Source organism: Callorhinus ursinus, unplaced genomic scaffold (assembly GCF_003265705.2).
Source record: "Callorhinus ursinus isolate GAN/ISIS: 27379988/994484 unplaced genomic scaffold, GSC_fseal_2.0 scaffold25, whole genome shotgun sequence".
NCBI classification, from domain to species: Eukaryota; Metazoa; Chordata; class Mammalia; order Carnivora; family Otariidae; genus Callorhinus; species Callorhinus ursinus.
This window is the reverse complement of record NW_027397087.1, coordinates 8,221,183-8,240,753: the sequence shown is the minus strand read 5'-3', so window position 1 is coordinate 8,240,753 and position 19,571 is coordinate 8,221,183. Positions and strand designations below refer to the sequence as shown.

Here is a 19,571-nt window from a genome sequence, read left to right as displayed (position 1 = left end):
AAGGGATCCCTATGTGGGACTTGATCCCAGAACCCTGGGATCATGACCTGAGCTGAAGGCAGATGCTTAACTGACTAAGCCACCCAGGCGTCCTGCCAATGAAATTTGAAGAAAAAAAAAAGGCAAACTATAAAAAACGAATAGGAGGAATCAAAATTATGACTTGCCTATGATACAACTGAAAACTGTAGAAAATCAATGGGAAAAGATTACTACAAACAAAAGAACAATTTAGTAAAATGGGTACAAATATAACATGAAAATTGATAGTTTTCTTGCATCCATATACACAGCAAGAAAATATAATGGGAGAAAACATCCATTTATAATTTTAACAAAAAGATAAATTACCTAGAAATAAATCTTACAAGAAATGTGAAATATAAAGAAAACATTAAAATATTACTGAATGGTATAAAAGCAGACTTAAATGAATGGGGACACTAAGCATTTTTAGCTATACATTACTCCTAAATTTACTTTTGAATTTACCTCTATTCCAAGAAAAATACTAACACCAGCATTATTTTGGCAAACTGTGATTATAGTGTTTATAAAGATAAATATATATAAATAAGAATAGTCCTGCCAGATATTAAGTCATATAAGTGGTCATTTGTGGGGCACCTGGATGGCTCCGTTGGTAGATCATGAATCTCTTGATCTCAGGGTTGTAAGTTTGAGGCCCATGTTGGGTGCAGAGATTAGTTAAAAAAAAACCCCAACAGTTTGTGACTGGTACATGTGTAGGCACATCAATGGAACATAGTAGAGGAACACAGCAAAAGATCCAATATATAGGGGCACCTGGGTGGCTCAGCCGTTGAACGTCTGCCTTCGGCTCAGGGCATGATCCCAGGGTCCTGGGATCGAGCCCTGCATCGGGCTCCCTGCTCCACGGGAGGCCTGCTTCTCCCTCTCCTGCTCCCCCTGTGTTCCCTCTCTCTCTCTCTCTCTCTCTCTCTCTCTGTGTCTTTCTCTGTCAAATAAATAAATAAAATCTTAAAAAAAAAAAAGATCCAATATATATCTGCCAGTATGGGGGCACCTGGGTGTCTCAGTCAGTTCAGCATCTGCCTTCGGCTCAGGTCATGATCCCAGGGTCCTGGTATCAAGCACTGGGCTTCCTGCTCAGCAGGGAGTCTGCTTCTCCCTCTCCCTTTGCCTGCCACTCCCCCTGCTTGTGATTTCCCCTGCCATCTCTCTCTCAAATAAATGAATAAAATCTTTAAAAGAAAATATCTGCCAATATCGTTGGGATAAAGGTAGAATTGCCAATTAATGAGAAAAAGATAATCAATAAATGGCTATAGGTAATTGGCTAACCATTGTACGTGAGGAGAGTCAGAGTTGGATTACCAAAATAAATTCCTCGGATTAAGTATTTATGTAAACAATGGGATTATAAAATTATTAGAAAAAACAATTAAAAGAAAATTATTTCACAGTAAGGAATGCTTTTCTTCCCAACCCCCCACATTCATTGAAGAATAATTGACAAAATTAATTGTGTATAAAGTGTACATTGTGATGATAGACATATACATTGTGAAATGATTATCAAGACTAAGATAATTAATGTATCCATCATCTCACATAATTAACTCTGTGTGTGTGGTGAAAATGCTGAAGATTTGCTCTTAGCAACTTTCAAGTATACAATACTAAATTATTATAGTAAACATGCAATATATTCAATCCTCAGAATTTATTTATTTTTTACAGTTTATTTTTCTTATAATTGAAAGTTTGTACCCTTTGACCTCCATCTCCCCCTTTTCCCTCCTGCTAGCCACTGGCAACCTCCATTCTATACTGTTTGTATGAAATCAGCTTTTTTTTTTTTTTAAAGATTCCACATATAAGTGATACCATATAGTATTTGTCTTTCTCTGTCTGGTTTATTTCACTTAGCAAAATGCCCTTTAAGTGCATACGTGTCACAAATGGCAGGATTTTCTTCTTTTTTATGGCTAAATATTCCATTGTGGGTATATGTGTGTGTGTGTGTGTGAGATCTCTCTCTCTCTCTCTCTCTCTCTTGTCTATCTCACATCTTTTTTATCCATTCATCTATTGATGTAAACAGGTTCTTTCCATATGTTGGCTATTGTGAGTAATGCTACAGTGTAAAGGGAGTGCAGACATCTCTCAAAGGTAGTGATTTCATTTCTTTGTATACACACCCAGATGTGGAATTGCTGGACTGCATGGTAGTTCTATTTTTAATTTTTTGAGGAACTTCCATACTGTTTTCCATAGTAGCTGTACCAATTTCTATTCCCGCCAACCATGAGTAAGGGTTCCCTTTTCTCCACATTCTTGCCATTATTTTGACAATAGCCATCCAAACATGTGTGAAGTGATAACTTACTGTGTTTGGGGTTTGTATTTACCTGATGATTAGTGATCCCAAACACCTTTTCATATACCTATTGGCCATTTTAATGTCTTCTTTGGAAAAATGTCTATTCAGGTCCTTTGCTCATTTTTAAACTGGATGACCATTTGCTTTTTTGCTATGGAGTTGTATGAGGGAATGCCTTTCTATGCAATGCAGAAATACTCTGAACTCATAAAGGATTAATAAATTTGACTTAACATTTTTCTGTGGTGAAAATACTATGATGAAAGTCAAAAGGCAAGCAACCTGGGAAAAATTATTTGCCTCATGTAACAAAGAGGACATTTTCTTAATATATTCTTTACTATAGCATTTATGTAATGACAGAATACTGGAAACAACTATCCATCCATCCATATGGGTTTAGTTAAATAAATTATTGCATATCCATTCAGCCCTTAAAAATGCTAACAGGGAAAAATCCAAGACAAATTTTTTAGTTTAAAAAAATCAAGATGCAGAGGAATAGATAATACTATGTTACCATTTGTGTAAAAGAATTTTTAGAAAGAGTTATCAAAATAAAAGGTTGGGAGAAAACTAAAGTTGAAAAATGCAATGCAATGAAAAGATAGATAAACACTGAGTAATGGATATATATACACAAACATGATTACAGATGCATAGACTCTCTGTGGGAGGCTACGTACGAAAACTGCTTTCTAGAAGATGCACTCGCTGAGGCAACTGGGAACAGGTTGGAAGGGACACTTAACTTTTCACTGTTAATCTTTACACATACTTAACACGCAGTGCACAACATACACACACACTGTGGATTCAAAATATTTAACTTAATCAAAAATAGGCCTACTATAGTTGAATACTCTAGAGGGAGCCATAAGAACACATTTGAATTGATCCTCACTTTGTCAAATACTGTTAAGTATAGCAGAAGTGATTTAAGGACCATATTCAGAAGTTTAGTTATGGTAGACTTATTTTCCCGTTCTTTTCTTAGCCTACATGTATGGAGCTTCCAGAAGAACTGCTTCAGCTCAAGGACTTCCAGAAGCAGCGCAGAGAGAGAGCTGCAAAAGAATATAGGGTGAACACACGGGGCCTCCTAATAAGGACAGTGCTACATCCAAAGAAATCAGTGACAGAGACCGCGGGGAAAGTAGGGGTTTCCTTACTTTGTAAAAACTCTATGCTAGATGAAACTCCAAGTTTTACGTCTCATCAGGATGTAAATTTGCTGAAAGAAGAATCTAAAAATAAGCAAACTCCGACAGAACCTCAACATCTACCTCCCATGAAGGAAGAAACCAGTGAGGATTGTATCAACAAACTCATTTGCTCTGAGTCAGAGATACCCAGACAGGAGTTTCAGACAAATTTATCTTTGAAAGAGGAGATAGAACAGTTAATGATGGTGGAAAACAAGGAAGATCTAAAATGCACAAAACAAGATGTTTCAGTGTCTCTTTCCCTTCCTCAGGAAACCGGAGTGTCTCCAAGTGACACCTTTCATCCTCTTAGAAAAGCTGTGCTTCCCACACTTCCTCCCTGTCCGGCCTTGGAGAAAACAGATTCTTGGATAAATCTCTCTCCAAATTTATCTTAGAGATGCACTACTTATTCTTGAGACCATGAAGGTGGCTCATTTCCTCTACCAATAAGGCCTTCCTCAGTGCTTAAGTTTGTCATGTTGTAAATTTAGTTTTGCCTCACTCACAAAGAAAGGAAGGCTTCAGCAAAAATTATATCCTGTTGCTTACTCCTCATGCCTAGAATTTTATTAGAAGGGAATGAATAAGTTAAATGGAAGAAGTAAATGTTTTGATTATGTCACTGTGCAAAAATGTTCCCAGTGGTCAGAGTGAATGATTTCTCATAATTTGCGTTTAGAGGATTTGAGGAGGGGAAAAATCCTGGCCTTAGTATCTGGAAGAATCTATACTTTTAAACTTTTTTTTTTTTTTTTAAAGTAAGCTCTATGCACTAAGTGGGGTTCGAACTCACAATCCCAAGTTCAAGAGTTGCATGCTCTACCAATTGAGCCAGCCAGGTGCCCCTACTTTTAAACTTTTGTTGTATTTTTTGGTTTGAAAGGGATTGGTAAAACTTCTAAGGGTAAGTTTAAAAAAATTGTCACCTGATAACTACCAGTACTATTTTTCTTTTTTTTTTAAATACTAACTCTAATTTATCAATTATATATCAAAAAAGCTGAAAAAATACTGACTTTAGTCTTGAACTTTAATGTTTTGTCTGTCTTATGTCATAGACAAACACTAGTTAATGTTATTACAGGAATCAATATCCCAGTTTTAATTTCTTTTGATTCCATTTACTTTTAGAAGGTTTGTCCATTTTTGTAACAAAGCAGAGACTTCTTTTGAGTACGTCTGTTATATAAACTTGAAGTTTGATTCCTCTCTATTTTCCTGGAGTTGGCATGCTTTCTTTTGTTTTTTTATTAAAATTTTTTTTTAAATTTTATGTAGGCTCCACACCCAGTGTGGGGCTCGAACCTATGACCCTGAGATCAAGAGTCATATTCTCTACTGATGGAACCAGCTGGGTGCCCCAGTTTGGTATACTTTCTTAGGGTGAAAGGAAGGCAACTTGTACTAAGCCCTTTTTATATTGAATACTTGCAAGTTGCTCACATTCTTTTGTGTACAATAACCAATAAACCTGTTGTACCACCGGATTATCTCTTTTCTTCATTAGGTCACAGTAGGAATAAGTTGGAATATGTATGGATTTCTAGGTCTAGAGTCCAGTCTAAAAATCTATAAGTTGACTCTCATACAGGACTCTATTATTTATTGTACTTATGGGAAACTTTGGGACAACCTACAATTAGGAACATCCTTATTGGATGCCTGGGTGGCTCAGTTGGTTAAGCAACTGCCTTCGGTTCAGGCCATGATCCTGGAGTCCCGGGATCGAGTCCCACATTGGGCTCCCTGCTCAGCAGGGAGTCTGCTTCTCCCTCTGACTCTCTTCCCTCTCGTGCTTTCTATCTCTCATTCTCTCTCTCTCAAATAAATAAAATCTTTAAAGGAAAAAAAAAAAGGGAACATCCTTATCTGCACTAGCCGATTCTGAGTGCACTGAAAAAATAGCTGTGCCCTTCCAAACTCCAGGATGCAGATCTAGTCTAAACTGAAGATAAAGGCAGGTCCCAAGAGCGGTCAGCTCATTCCTGCAGTTGTGGTGTCTCACTTTGTCCTTAGTTTAGAAGGTCACTTGGGGCCAAGGTAGTTTGTGGTTCATCTTGGGTGAATACATCTTCAGGTTGGGCTCAGAGTGTGGTTAATCTAGGTTTACTCTGGAAGGGGCATGAATTCTTGTGAAATTCCTAGAGTTGATTTAACTTCCTATGGAACCATTAAATTATCATACACAACATATATACATAAAGGCTACAAAGAAAAAATATTCTTCATATTCAAAAAAGGAATTCTTGTTTCATTAGGTATGTTTGGCTATATTTGAGAAGAACCAGGGTGCTGGGTGGCTCAGTTGGTTAAGCAACTGACTCTTGATATCAGCTCAGGTCTTGATCTCACAGTTATGAGTTCACGCCCCACGTTGGGCTCCACACTGGGCATGGAGCCTACTTAAAAAACAACAAAAACAACACAAAAAAAGAAAAACCGCTGGAATGTGTTAGGCCTTTGCTGTGCTGCTCAATATGGTAGCCACTAGTCATATGTGTGGCTTTTTAAATTTAAAATTAAATTAATTAAAATTAGAAATCCAATTCCTCATTTGCACTTGCCATATTTCCAGTATTCAATAGTCCCATGTGCCTAGAGGCTATATAGTATTGAATGTCACAGGTGAAGAACATTTCTACTGTTTGAGAAAGTTCTTTTAGACAGTGCTAGTTGAGAGGTATTTTGACTCCCAGAACTAAATGAGACTTTTGGGTTTCTTCACAGTATTTTCTCAGTGAAACACTCATATACCTGGGCTCCATATCCTCATTCTAGCCTGGAGTGCCAACCTAAACCCCATGTATGCACCCAGCTCCTACCATGAAGTTCTGTTTTGGCTAGAGTGAAAAATTCGTGCATTGTTCAAGCCCTGTTGCTGGTACTCTCTGAGATTATGCAGACTTCTTGTCTAAATTTTGCCCAGAATTTTGGGAAATCCTTGGTTCTTGTCCCAATCCACCACTGAGTTCTTTTTTTTTTTTTTAAGATTTTATTTATTTGAGAGAGAGAGAGAGTGAGAAACAGCACGAGAGGGGAGAGGGTCAGAGGGAGAAGCAGGTTCCCCGGTGGGCCAGGAGCCAGATGTGGGACTTGATCCCGGGACTCTGGGATCATGACCTGAGCCAAAGGCAGTCGCTTAACCAACTGAGCCACCCAGGCGCCCCACACCACTGAGTTCTATACTTTGTATTTTCTAGTTGAGAGTTAATAAACCACACTACTTCGTTTCCCAAGCTCTTGGGGTCTAGTTTCAGTCTACACTAATTTCATGCATCTCTTCTACTCCTGTCTGACTTTTCTCATATCACCTTTATGTACATGACCTACAATTAGAGCTTCTTACAAGCTCTGACCCTTTTACTTTGGGAATTAGGAAATGGAGTTAAATGACTTCCTTGGGCAAAAATGCAGAGAATAGAACCAGTGTTCTTTTTTGGTCCATTCAATGTTCTTTCAACTTTATGATGAAAAGTCACTGCAGCAGCTTTGCCTCCAATCTAGCTGTGGGCTTGATAAATCCTAACATGACACAATAGAATTGCAATGCCCTACAGACCTTTCTTTGTTTTGACACAAGGCAAGTCCCAGTAGTAAGCTGAGATGAGGCCTGGGTCAAAGTAGGGGGCCTCAGGGTGATTAGTGAGGTATACTTATAAAGGCATTTATTATAATAGTAACACAAATAAATACCTTACAGGAAATTTAGAGAATAAAGAGAAAAAAATAACTATCAACCCTTCCTAATATTTTGGCATTTTTCTTTCAATCTTCTTTCATTTTCTCTCTCTCTCTCCCTCTCTCCCTCCTCCCTCCCTCCCTCTCTCTTGTCTTCTCTCTGTGCCCCCCCTACACTTGAAACAGTCATATCATAACATAAATACACTTACTGTGCATTTTATATCATGTATTTTTCCATTTCCTTATCCTAACAGACAACAGTAGGTGTTTAATTTTAGAATTTAATTTTACTATAGTAGGTGTTTAATTTTAAAATTTATATACTTTTAAATAGAATTTACAAAATACAGGAAAATAAAAAATTTACTCTTATTTCTCTAACTCAACAGGAAAAGGTAACATTTTTGTTAATTCCAGTGTTTATGCATAGGTTCCCCCCATATCATTGTAATCATACATATGTGAATATATTCTACCCTATGAGTGTTCTTCTATGCTGTTGCACAACCTTTGTTAAGATTTTCAATGACTGGGGCGCCTGGGTGGCTCAGTCGTTAAGTGTCTGCCTTCAGCTTGAGTCATGATCCCAGGGTCTTGGGATCGAGCCCCACATCGGGCTCCCTGCTCCATGGGAAGCCTGCTTTTCCCTCTCCCACTCCCCCTGCTTGTGTTCCCTCTCTCGCTGTCTCTCTCTGTTGAAAAATAATTTAAAAAATCTTTAAAAAAAAAAAGATTTTCAATGACTGCATAATATTTCTTTTTTTTTTTTTTAAAGATTTGTTTAGAGAGTGAGCATGAGTGGGGAGAGGGGCAGAAGGAAAGAGAGAGAATCTCCAGCAGACTCCCCATTAAGCCCTGATGTGGGGCTCGATCCCAGGACCCTGAGATCATGACCTGAGCCAAAACCAAGAGCTGGACACTTAACTAATTGAGCCACCCAGGCACCCGATTTCTAAGAGAATGCTATATGGTTTATTTAACTAATTGTGGTACATTCAGCTTATTTCCATTTCCTTATTTCATGCTTTTTCAAAGCTATCTCAAACCTTTTTCCATGTTTTGAATCATTCTGTTAGAATGAAATTGCAGAAATAGAAACAGCAGGTCATAGAGGTTTTCTTGTTTTTGTTATTACAAAAAATTTTTTTAAAGCTCTTGTAAGTTACTTTCCAGAAGTGTTAACCAATTATATTGCCACCTCCAATTTTTGTAATAATGATGTACCATTGAGAGCATTAGATTTTTTTCTTGAGAGGCATGGCATACTTTTGACTTTCAAAATTCTAACTTCTTCATTTATACATCTGAAAGATTTCCTGTCATATTTTATAACTTACCTGCATTGGATATTATGAAGATTAATGAGAACATAAATACTGGGGACATTTGAAACCCAATAAATGTCCCCGATCTCTAAGTAAGGACAACATTATAGGTAAAATATTTAAATCATAGAAACCCTAAAATAAAATGAAAGTCTGTATACTCATGATAAATTGTATCTTGGAAATGTCTTCAGAGCTCTCTTTAGGGATATGGAGAGTGATGTTTACTGTTATATGAAACAAGAATCTTAGTGGCATTGGTAGGTTCACCCTAAGACACAGTTTGATACCTTCTGTTTCACATACTCTTGGGATCTGAGCCTGTGACTCTACAATTTAATACACCTACTCAAACAGGAAGAGCTGTCAAACTGTAATCAAGGCATAATCAGCAATCTGATCTTAACATAAGTCATTGCAAAAAAAAAAAAAGCCTAGACTATGTTCAATTCAATCAGTCATGAGCAGCATCTCTTAAACAATGGGACAGAATAGAAAATATCAGAGTGCATTGCACATAGTAAGGGGAAAATTTTGTTTTGTGAAACCTTCTTTTCCTCGGCTGTGTGCCTTGGGTAGGTGTATTTTTACTGTTGGTTGCAGTAAAAAAAAAAAAAAAAGATGGGTGCCTGGGTGGCTCAGTCATTAAGTGTCTGCCTTCGGCTCAGGTCATGATCCCAGGGTCCTGGGATCGAGCCCCACATCGGGCTCTCTGCTCAGTGAGAAGCCTGCTTCTCTCTCTCCCACTCCCCCTGCATATGTTCCCTCTCTTTCTGTGTCTTTCTCTGTCAAATAAATAAATAAAATCTTAAAAAAAAAAAAAGTTAAGCGTAGAAGGAAATTTATATCTTCGAATACTTATACAATAAAACAAAGATCTAAAGTCAATGATCTTAGCTTCTATCTTAAGCTAGAAAAGGAATAGTAAACTTGGGGTAAGTAGAAGATAAAATGAATAACGTTAAGAGTAGAAATCAATAAAATTAAAAGTGGACAGAGAAAAGCAATAAAACCAAAACCTGACTGGCTGAAAAGATCAATAAAATTGCTTAACCTGGGGTGCCTGGATGGCTCAGTCGGTTAAGCATCTTCCCCGGCTCAGGTCATGATCCCAGGATCCTGGGATTGAGCCCCACATCAGGCTCCCTGCTCAGTGGGGAGCCTGCTTCTCCCTTTCCCTCTCCCCCCTCCCCCCTTCCCCACTCGTGCTCTCTCACTGTCTCTCACTTGCACACTTTCTCAAATAAATAAAACCTTTAAAAAAAATTGCTAAACCTTTGGGGTGCCTGGCTGGCTCAGTTGGTTGAGCACCCGGCTCTTGGTTTCGGCTCATATGCTGACCTCAGGGTTGTGGGATTGAGCCTTGCATCGGGCTCCACACTCAGGGGGAGTCTGCTTGAGATTCTCTCCCTCTCCCCCCCCCTCAAATAAATAAATAAATAAATCTTTTTTAAAAAATTGCTAAACCTTTATACTGAGCAAGATAAAAAAAACACCAAAAACATAAATTACCAATATCAGTAATGAGAAAGAGATTATTAATACAGATAATGCATATATTAAAAGGATAACAAGGGACTACTATGAACAATTCTGTGCCCACAAATTGAACAACTTGGGTGAAAAGGACAAATTCACTGAAAAACACAAATCACCAAAATTGATTTAAGAAGAAATAGAAAACCTAGGGGCACCTGGGTGGCTCAGTCTGTTAAACGTCTGCCTTCGGCTCAGGTTATGATCTCAGGGTCCTGGGATCGAGCCCTGCATCCAGCTCCTTGCTCTGTGGGGAGCCTGCTTCTCTCTCTCCTGCTCCCCTTGCTTGTGTTCTCTCTTTTTTTCTCTCTGTCAAATAAAGTATTTTAAAAAAATAAAAAAAGAAAACATAGAAAACCTGAATAGCCCTAAATCAATTAAACAAATTGTATTCATAATTTGAAGCTTTCCCTAGAGCAAACTTCATACCCAGATAGCTTTACTGGTGAATTTCCAAGGAAGCAATGTTAGTAATTCTTACAGGAAATAAAAAAATGAGGTGTCACAGGTGCCTGGGTGGCTCAGATGGTTAAGCATCTGCCTTCGGCTCAGGTCATGATCCCAGGGTCCTGGGATCGAGATCCGCATCAGGCTCCCTGCTCCTTGGGAGCCTGCTTCTCCCTCTGCTTCTCTCTCTCTCTCTCTCCCTCTCTGTCTCTCATGAATAAATAAATAAAATCTTTAAAAAAAATGAGGTGTCACTTCTCAACTCATTTTATGATGCCATAAATATGATATTACTCTGATACCAAAACTAGACAATAATATTGCAAGGAAAGAAAACTATACTCCAATATTCCTTGCAAACATAAATGCAAAAGTCCTTAACAAAATATTAGCAAATAGAATCTAGAAATATATAAAAAGGAAATACATCATGGTTAGATGGAATTTATCCCAGGAATGCAAGTGTAGTTTAACATGAAAATACAATCCATGATATTTTTTTTTAAAGATTTTATTTATTTATTTGACAGAGACACAGCGAGAGAGGGAACATATGCAGGGGGAGTGGGAGAGGGAGAAGCAGGCTTCCCACTGAGCTGGGAGCCTGATGTGGGGCTTGATCCCAGGACCCTGGGATCATGTCCTGAGCCAAAGGCAGATGCTTAACGACTGAGCCATCCAGGCACCCCTATAATCCATGATATTAACAGAATAAAGGAGATAGATCACATTAATATCTCAATAGCTACTAAAAAATATTTTGGACAAATTATACATCAATTCATGGTAAGAAAAAAAACTTTCAACCAACTAGGATTAGGAAAGTACTCCTTTACCTAATAAGGTGCTTTTAAAAAACCAAAGGTCTTAAACAAACAAAGGTCTAGGCAACAAAAGAAAAAAATAGACAAATTGGGCTTTGTGATAATTTAAAAAATTTGTTCATCAAAAGACACTATTAAGAGTAAAAAGGCAATCCACAGAAGGGGAGAATATATTTATAAATCATATATCTGATAAGGGATTCATATTCAGAATATATACAGAACTCCTAAAATTCAACAACAAAAAATCTGATTCAAAAATGGGTAACAGGCTTGTATAGACACTTCTCCAAAGAAAATATATAAATGTCCAGTAAGTACATGAAAAGATGATCAATATTGCTAATTATTGAGAAATGCAAATTAAAACTACCATGAGATACCACCTCATTTCCATTAGAATGGCTACTATCAAAAAGCAGAAAATAGGGACACCTGGCTGACTCAGTTGGTAGACTATGTGACTGGATCTCAGGGTTGTGAGTTCGAGTTTACTTTTAAAAATCATAATAAATAATAACAAAAATAGCAAGTATTGGTGAGGATGTACAGGAATTGGAGCCCTTGTGCAATATTGACAGGAATGTAAAATGGTATAGTTGCTGTGGAAAACAGTACAGTGTTTTCTCAAAAAGTTAAAAATAGAATTACCAAATCATCCTTCAGCTCTACTTCTGGGTATATACCCAAAAGAATTGAAAACAGGGTTTTGGGGGCATCCGGGTGACACAGTTGGTTAAGTGCCTGACTCTTTATTTCAGCTCAGGTTGTGATCTTGGGTTGTGAGGTCGAGTCCCACATCAGGCTCCATGCTCAGCAGAGTCTGTTTGAGACTCTCTCTCAAACTTCTCAGACTTTGCCTCTGCATGTGCATGCTTGCTCTCTCTAAAATAAATCTTAAAAAAAAAAGAAAGAAAACAGGGTTTTGAATAGATATTTGTAGCCCATGTTCATAACAGTATTATTCACAATGGCTAAAACATGGAAACAACCCAAGTGTCCATTGACAGATGAATGGATAAGCAAAATGTGATATATACCTACAATGGAATAAGATTTAGCTTTCAAAAGAAAGGAAATTCCTGGGGCGCCTGGGTGGCTCAGTTGGTTGAGTGTCTGCCTTTGGCTTGGGTCGTGATCCCAGGGTCCTGGGATCGAGCCCCAGTTCGGGCTCCCCACTCAGCAGGAAAGTCTGCTTCTCCCTCTCCCTCTGCCCCTCCCCTGCTCATGCTCCCTCTCTCTCACTCTCTCAAGTAAATAAATAAAATCTTAAAAAAAAAGAAGAAAAGAAAGGAAATTCTAACATATGCTACAACATGGATGAAACTTGAGGACATTATGTTAAGTGCAATAAGCCAGTCACAAAAAACAAATATGTGCTACGTAGAGTAGTCAAAATCATAGAGTCAGAGAGTAGATGGTGGTTGCTGGGGACTGGGGAGAGGAAGAGATAGGGAGTTACTGTTTAATGGCTATAGAGTTTCAGTTTTGCAAGATGAAAAGAATTTTAGAGATTGATGGTAGTCATGGATCTACAACAATATGAATGTACTTAACACCAGTCCTCTGAACATGTAAAATGAACAAGAACAAGATAGTAAATTATATATGTATTTTACCACATTTTTAAAATTGGGGCAAAAAAAACCCGATTACTAACATCATACTTACAATGTTGAAAGCCTGAATGTTTTCCTCATATGATTTAGAACAAAGAAAGAATATATGATCTCACTACTTTGACATATACTATAGTTACTAACTAGTGAAATAAAGCAAGAAAAATAAAAGCATATAGATTAGAAATTTAAAAAGTAAAATTACATTTTTTTAAAGATTTTTTATTCATGAGAGAGAGAGAGGGCATATGCTCGAGAGTACAAGCAGGGGGAGGGGCAGAGGGAGAGGGAGAAGCAGACTTTACACCGTGCAGAGCAGGGAGCCTGACATAGCACTCAATTCCAGGACCCTGGGATCATGACCTGAGCTGAAGGCAGACACTTAACCAGCTAAGCCACCCAGGCCCCCTAGTAAAATTGTATTTTTACATGACGTGATCAGGTGCATATAAAATACTACAGAATCTATAAAAAGCTACTAGAACCCTTAGTGAATTTAGCAATGTCACAGATAGACTATCAATATACAAAAATGTGAATATACAAAAGATACTAGCAAAGAACAATCAGAAATTAAAATTTAAAAAACAGTACTATTTATTATAATGTCCAAAATCAAATATCCTTAAAGATGTATTTAATAAAATATGTGCAAGACCTGTGTATATTGAAAACTACAACATGTTGCTGAGAGAAATTATTTTTTTTAAGTATTTTATTTTCTTATTTATTTGAGAGAGAGAATGAGATAGAGAGAGCATGAGAGGGGGGAGGGTCAGAGGGAGAAGCAGACTCCCTGCTCCACAGGGAGCCCGATGTGGGACTCGATCCCGGGACTCCAGGATCATGACCTGAGCCAAACGCAGTCGCTTAACCAACTGAGCCACCCAGGCACCCTGCTGACAGAAATTAAAGATGTAAATAAATGGAAAATATACCGTGGAAGACTCAGTATTGTTAAGATGTCGATTATTTCCATATTGATCTTTGGATTTATTTATTTATTTATTTATTTATTTATTTATTTATTTAAGATTTTATTTACTTATTTGACAGAGAGAGAGAGAGAGAGAGATCACAAGTAGGCAGAGAGGCAGGCAGAGAGGAGGAAACAAGCTCCCTGCTGAGCAGAGAGCCCAATGTGCAGCTCGATCCCAGGACCCTGAGATATTGACCTGAGCCGAAGGCAGATGCTTAACCGACTGAGCCACCCAGGTGCTCCTGATCTGTGGATTTATTAACATAACAGTAAAAATCTAGCGAGTTTTTATGTGGTAATTGACAAGGTGATTCCAAAATTTATATGGAAACACAAAGGACTTAGATAAGCTAAAACAATTTAGAAAAGGAAGAGTAAAGTTGAAGGATTTGCATAACTGATTAAAAGACTTGAAGGTGGGGCACCTGGGTGGCTCAGTTGGTTAAATGGCTGCCTTTGGCTCTGGCCATGATCTCAGGGTCCTGGGATGGAGCCCCATATCAGGCTCGCTGCACAGTGGGGAGTCTCCTTCTCTCTCTTCCTCTGCCCCTCCCCCTGCTCATGCTCTCTCTTTCTCTCTCTCTCAAATAAATAAATAAAATCTTAAAAAAAAATAAAAGACTTGAAAGCAACAGTAATCAAAACAGTGTAGTATTGGTGTAAGGTGGTCATAAAATCAATGAAAGAGAATATTGAACTCAGAAACAGAGCCCACATATAAGGCTATTTTTTCTTTTTGACAAAGGTGCCATGGTAAATTCAATGGGGGAAAGAATTGTCTTTTGAACAGAACTTTGCCAAAACAAGTAGGTATCCATATAAAAAAAGGAAGCCAATCCTTATCTCATACCATACAAAAATTTAACTCAAAATGAATCATAGACCTATATGTAAAAGCGAAAATTATAGGGGGTGCCTGGCTGGCTCAGTTGGAAGAGCATGTGACTCTTGATCTCAACGTCATGAGTTTAAGCCCCATGTTGGGTGTATAGATTACTTAAATATGAATAAACTTAAAAAAAAAGGCTAAAATTATCCAAAATGTCAGAGGAAACACAGAGAATTGTTATGACACTGAGATAGACAATAATTTCTTAGGATACAAAATGCACAAACCATAAAGGAAAAAAATATGAGTTGGATATCATATAAAATCTAAAAGTTCTGCTCTTTGAAAGAGTCTTCAAAGAAAAAGAAAAAGCAAGCCACAGACTGGGAGAAAGTATTTGTCATACATGTATTCTGACAAAGGATTTTCCTTCAGTATATATACAGAAATCTTATAATTCATTAAAACAATCTAATTTAAAAAATGGACAAAAGAATTGAACAGAAATATCACAAAAGATAATATGAATGGCCACTAAGCACTGTATTACTCATTATCATTCATTATCAGAGAATACAAATTAAGCCACACACTCACTGCAATGGCTAAAATTAAAAAGAAAAAAAAACCTAACACTACCAAATACAGGTGAGGATGTGGAGCAACCAGAGAGCTCATGCACTGCTGGTGGGAATGTAAAATGGTACAAGCACTTCGGGAAAGTTCCCGCTATTTCTTTCTTTCTTTCTTTCTCTCTTTTTTTTAAGATTTTATTTATTTATTTGACAGAGAGAGAGGGAGCGGCAGGCAGAGGGAGAGGGAGAAGCGGGCTCCCTTGCTGAGCAGGGAGCCCAATGCGGGGATCGATCCCAAGACCCTGGGATCATGACCTGAGTGGAAGGCAGATGCTTAACCGACTGAGCCACTCAGGTGCCCCAGTTCTGGCTATTTTCTGGTCCAATATTCATTTACCAAACAACCTGGAAATTCAGCGCCTAGATATTTATGCATCAATAAAGTTGATTTTTTTAAAAGATTGATTGATTGATTGATTGAAGAGAGAAAGCATGAGTGGGAGGAGCAGATTCGGAGGTGGAGAGAATCTCAAGCTGACTCTGTGCTGAGCATGGAGCCAGACTCGGGCCTCCATCTCACAAGCCTGATATCAGGACTTGAGCTGAAACCAAGAGTCACACGCTTAACTCACGGCACCACGGAGGTGCCCTGATAGCCTTATTCTTAGCCCTACACGGGGATCTAAAGTTCCAACAACAGGCAACTATATAAAAAAATAGTGGTACATCCATACAATGGACTAGTACTTAGCAATAAAAAGGGCAAACTACAATGCACATAACTTAAACAACTCTCAAAAAATTTTGCTGAGCAAAAGAAGCCAGATGCAAAAGAATACATACTACACAATTCCATTATATGAAACTAGTAAAAACAAAACGAATCCAAGGTAACAGAAAGCAGATCAGTGGGCGGATCAGATCTAGCGGGACCAGAAGATGGAGTTGAGAATTGATTGCAAAGAGGCATAGGGTATTTTTTCAGGTGAATGAATGTTACATATCTTGATTGTAGTGGTGGTTACACCGGCGTATACATTTGTTGAAACCCATTGAGCATGTATTAATATTATTGTACATATACTGTGTCTCAGAATCTATTTTAGGGCGCCTGGGTGGCTCAGTTGGTTAAGTGACTGCCTTCGGCTCAGGTCATGATCCTGGAGTCCCGGGATCGAGTCCCACATCGGGCTCTCTGCTCATCAGGGAGTCTGCTTCTCCCTCTGACCCTCCCCCCTCTCATGTGCTCTCTCTCTCTCTCTCATTCTCTCTCTCAAATAAATAAAAAAATCTTAAAAAAAAGAATTTATTTTAAAAACATTTAGAAGCCACTGGTCTAGTGGGTAGAGGGAGAAATAATCATTAGGATTATAACATTCTGTTAAATGATGTCAACGAACAGAAGCAAATATATGTTGCTAGAATAATCAGATAAAATCAAAACAAAATTTAAGAAGAAATGGTAATATATGCACATAGTTGCAAAATAAACAGTACAGAAGAACTTATAGTAAAAATGAATATCCCCCTGTCCCATCCTTTCCCAGCCTCAGCAGTTTTCCCCAGAGGCATCCACTTCTAATATTTTAATTCCCCACCCCCCTTTTCCCCAATGAACTAGAATGTAAACTGGTAGATATGGAACAGTTGATGAAATACACTTAATTGTGATGTAAACCAGAAGGGCCAATAACGTGCTGATGCTGCTCATCTGTGCACATTGCAACAGTAGCCTGTCTGATTTGGATGAGATAAGTTCCACATTCTGGAGTTCTCAAATTCCCCAAAGTGCTTATTGTTTATAACTTGAAAGCCACCTGATGGCTAAACCCTGAATGTTTTAAATAAAAGCTTTGTAATGGAAACAAGTTCTAATAAAAACATTCCTCAGGAAGAGCCAAAGCGGCAAGTTCCAGGAATGAGGGGTCAGGGCAAAAGCTCTCTTAGGTATCGTGGTATTGTGTAACTTGTCCGGGCGCCGTCCATCATTTGCTCTTTAAGAAGCCATTAACATGGCAAATTTTGATAGAGGCAAGGAAACTTCTTCAGTCCTTCTTTCTGAGAAGGTATAGGCATGTAAAAGAAGTACAATATGAATGAAAATACTACATGTATGAGTAGCTCATACCCCCACTTGCCTCTACAGTATTGAACCCCACACTGTGGAACCCATATGAACTGCGGTGTCCAACACAGCAGGCTTCATTTTTGCATTCATTAGCAAACATTTTGGACTGCCTTTTTGGAGCCAGGCACTGGGTGGGTTTGGGGAGTCAGAGATAAAAAGACCCAGCCCTGGGGCACCAGGGGGGGCTCAGTCGCTTAAGTGTCTGACTTCAGGTTGTGTTCTGGGGGGGGTGCTGGGATTGAACCCTGCATTGGGGCCCTGAGCTCAGTGGGGAGTCTGCTTGTTCCTCTGTCCCTCCCCCTGTTCATACTCTCTCTCTCCCTCAATCTCTCTCTCTCTCTCTCAAATAAATAAATCGATCTTAAAAAAAAAAAAGACAGTCCCTAGTCTCAAGGAACAGTCTCGTGGGAGACATGTACAAAATATTATAATTGAAATAATACTTACGTTCAAGGTGTACCAGTGCATGGGTGGTGGGGGTGGGAGTATGGGAGACAGAATAGCCTTGGAGAGGAGATAGCACTTGCCCTGGAACTGAGATGGGTGTCAACAGGCTTGTTAAGAGGTAGGGAAGGGTGCTTTTTGGGTAAGAGAACTACAAGGAGTTCACTATTGCGAGAGGGGAAAGCATATGGGGTATCATGGTCAGAGGTAAGGCTGAGAAACGGGGTCCATGTGTCCATTAAGGGTTTTTGGTCATAAGCAAAAAAACTGACTTGGCTACTGTGAACAAAAAGAGAATTTATTGGAAAGATTAGTGGTTCACAGGATTGACGGGAAAGCTGGAGAACCAGGGCTGGAAATAAGATCAAGGACAGCTGCAGAACTCTGGGCAGCAGAAACTATTCAACTGTCTAAGGGAACAAGTGCCAATGCATTTTTCCCCCTTCCCTGCATAATTTGACTCAGGATTCAAAATCCTGAGAGAGAATATAATTGACTTTATGTCATGCACTCACCCATGTAAGTCACTTTGATTTATTGTCCTACCAACATTGCCAACACTTGGGAAAAGGTAATTCCCAAAAGAAATCTTAAGTGCACTGCCAAAGGAAGGGGGAATTGAGGATACGCCTTGTTGAATTTAGGTTTTATCCTACTGTTAAATTTGTAGACCATAGAAAACCATTGAAGAATTATGAACAAGAAACCAAGATGATTAGAAAAGTAGATTTTAAATCATCCTGGTTTAAATTGGAGGATGGACTGAAAAGGGTCAAAAATAGTATGAGGGAGAATCATATAAAAACTCTTGCATTGTTTCAGGTGGGAGATGGTGAATGCTTGAATTTTTATAGGGATACAGATATTTAAGAATGAATAGTAGAATGAGCCAAATGACCAATTGAATATGAGCAGTAAAGGGGAGGGAGAATTCTTGGTTGATTCCCAGGTTTCTTACTTGGACATCTGTTCGAAAGTTGGCCATTACAGACAATGCATTGAGAGGGCAGATTAAGGAATGGTGACTCGATGGTAAGTGGGATTTTACATGTTTGCGATTTAGGATGCATTTGGGATTTTGAAATGGCTATGTTTAATGGGCAGTTGGGTGTGTGGGGATACAGAGCAAGAAAATGATCTGAGCTAGAAAGATTTGGAAGATATCACCATGTAAATAGCCTTTGAAGTCATAGACATATATCATATTTTCCAGGGTTTGAGTAGAGAGTGTAAGAGAAAGGGAATGAGAATCACATCCAAAAAGGAGAAAGAAACACACAAATACCAAGAGGGAGCAAAGAGGAAGAAAATTAGAATAGGATCATGAAACCAGAAGATAACTCATTTATGGTTTGATGAACATTTATTGTGAATATATTCACCACAAACTCTTTCTAACAGCTTTATTGAGATAAAATTGACATACCATACAATTCACTCACTGAAAGTATACAATTCACTCTTGAGTATATTCTCAGGGTTGTGTAACCATTAACACAATCTAATTTTATTCTCCCCTAAAGGAAACACCATACCCATTAATTGTTACTCCTCATTTCTCTCTTGTACCTCTCTTCCAACAATAAGCGATCACCAGTCTGAATATTT

General features: G+C 38.3%; 1 protein-coding gene across 9 annotated transcripts in view; it reads left to right on the top strand.

The window, feature by feature from the left end:
* The window catches only part of EXD1 (exonuclease 3'-5' domain containing 1), a 31,480-nt gene extending 26,423 nt beyond the window's left edge, over positions 1–5,057 (top strand). For all 9 annotated transcript variants that reach the window (XM_073876826.1, XM_025883811.2, XM_073876827.1 and 6 more), the window contains one exon: positions 3,366–5,057. In XM_073876826.1, the coding sequence (XP_073732927.1) occupies positions 3,366–3,971 (606 nt within the window). In that variant the 3' untranslated portion in view covers positions 3,972–5,057. The remainder of the gene's footprint in view (positions 1–3,365) is intronic.
* The last annotated feature ends 14,514 nt before the right edge of the window (positions 5,058–19,571 follow it).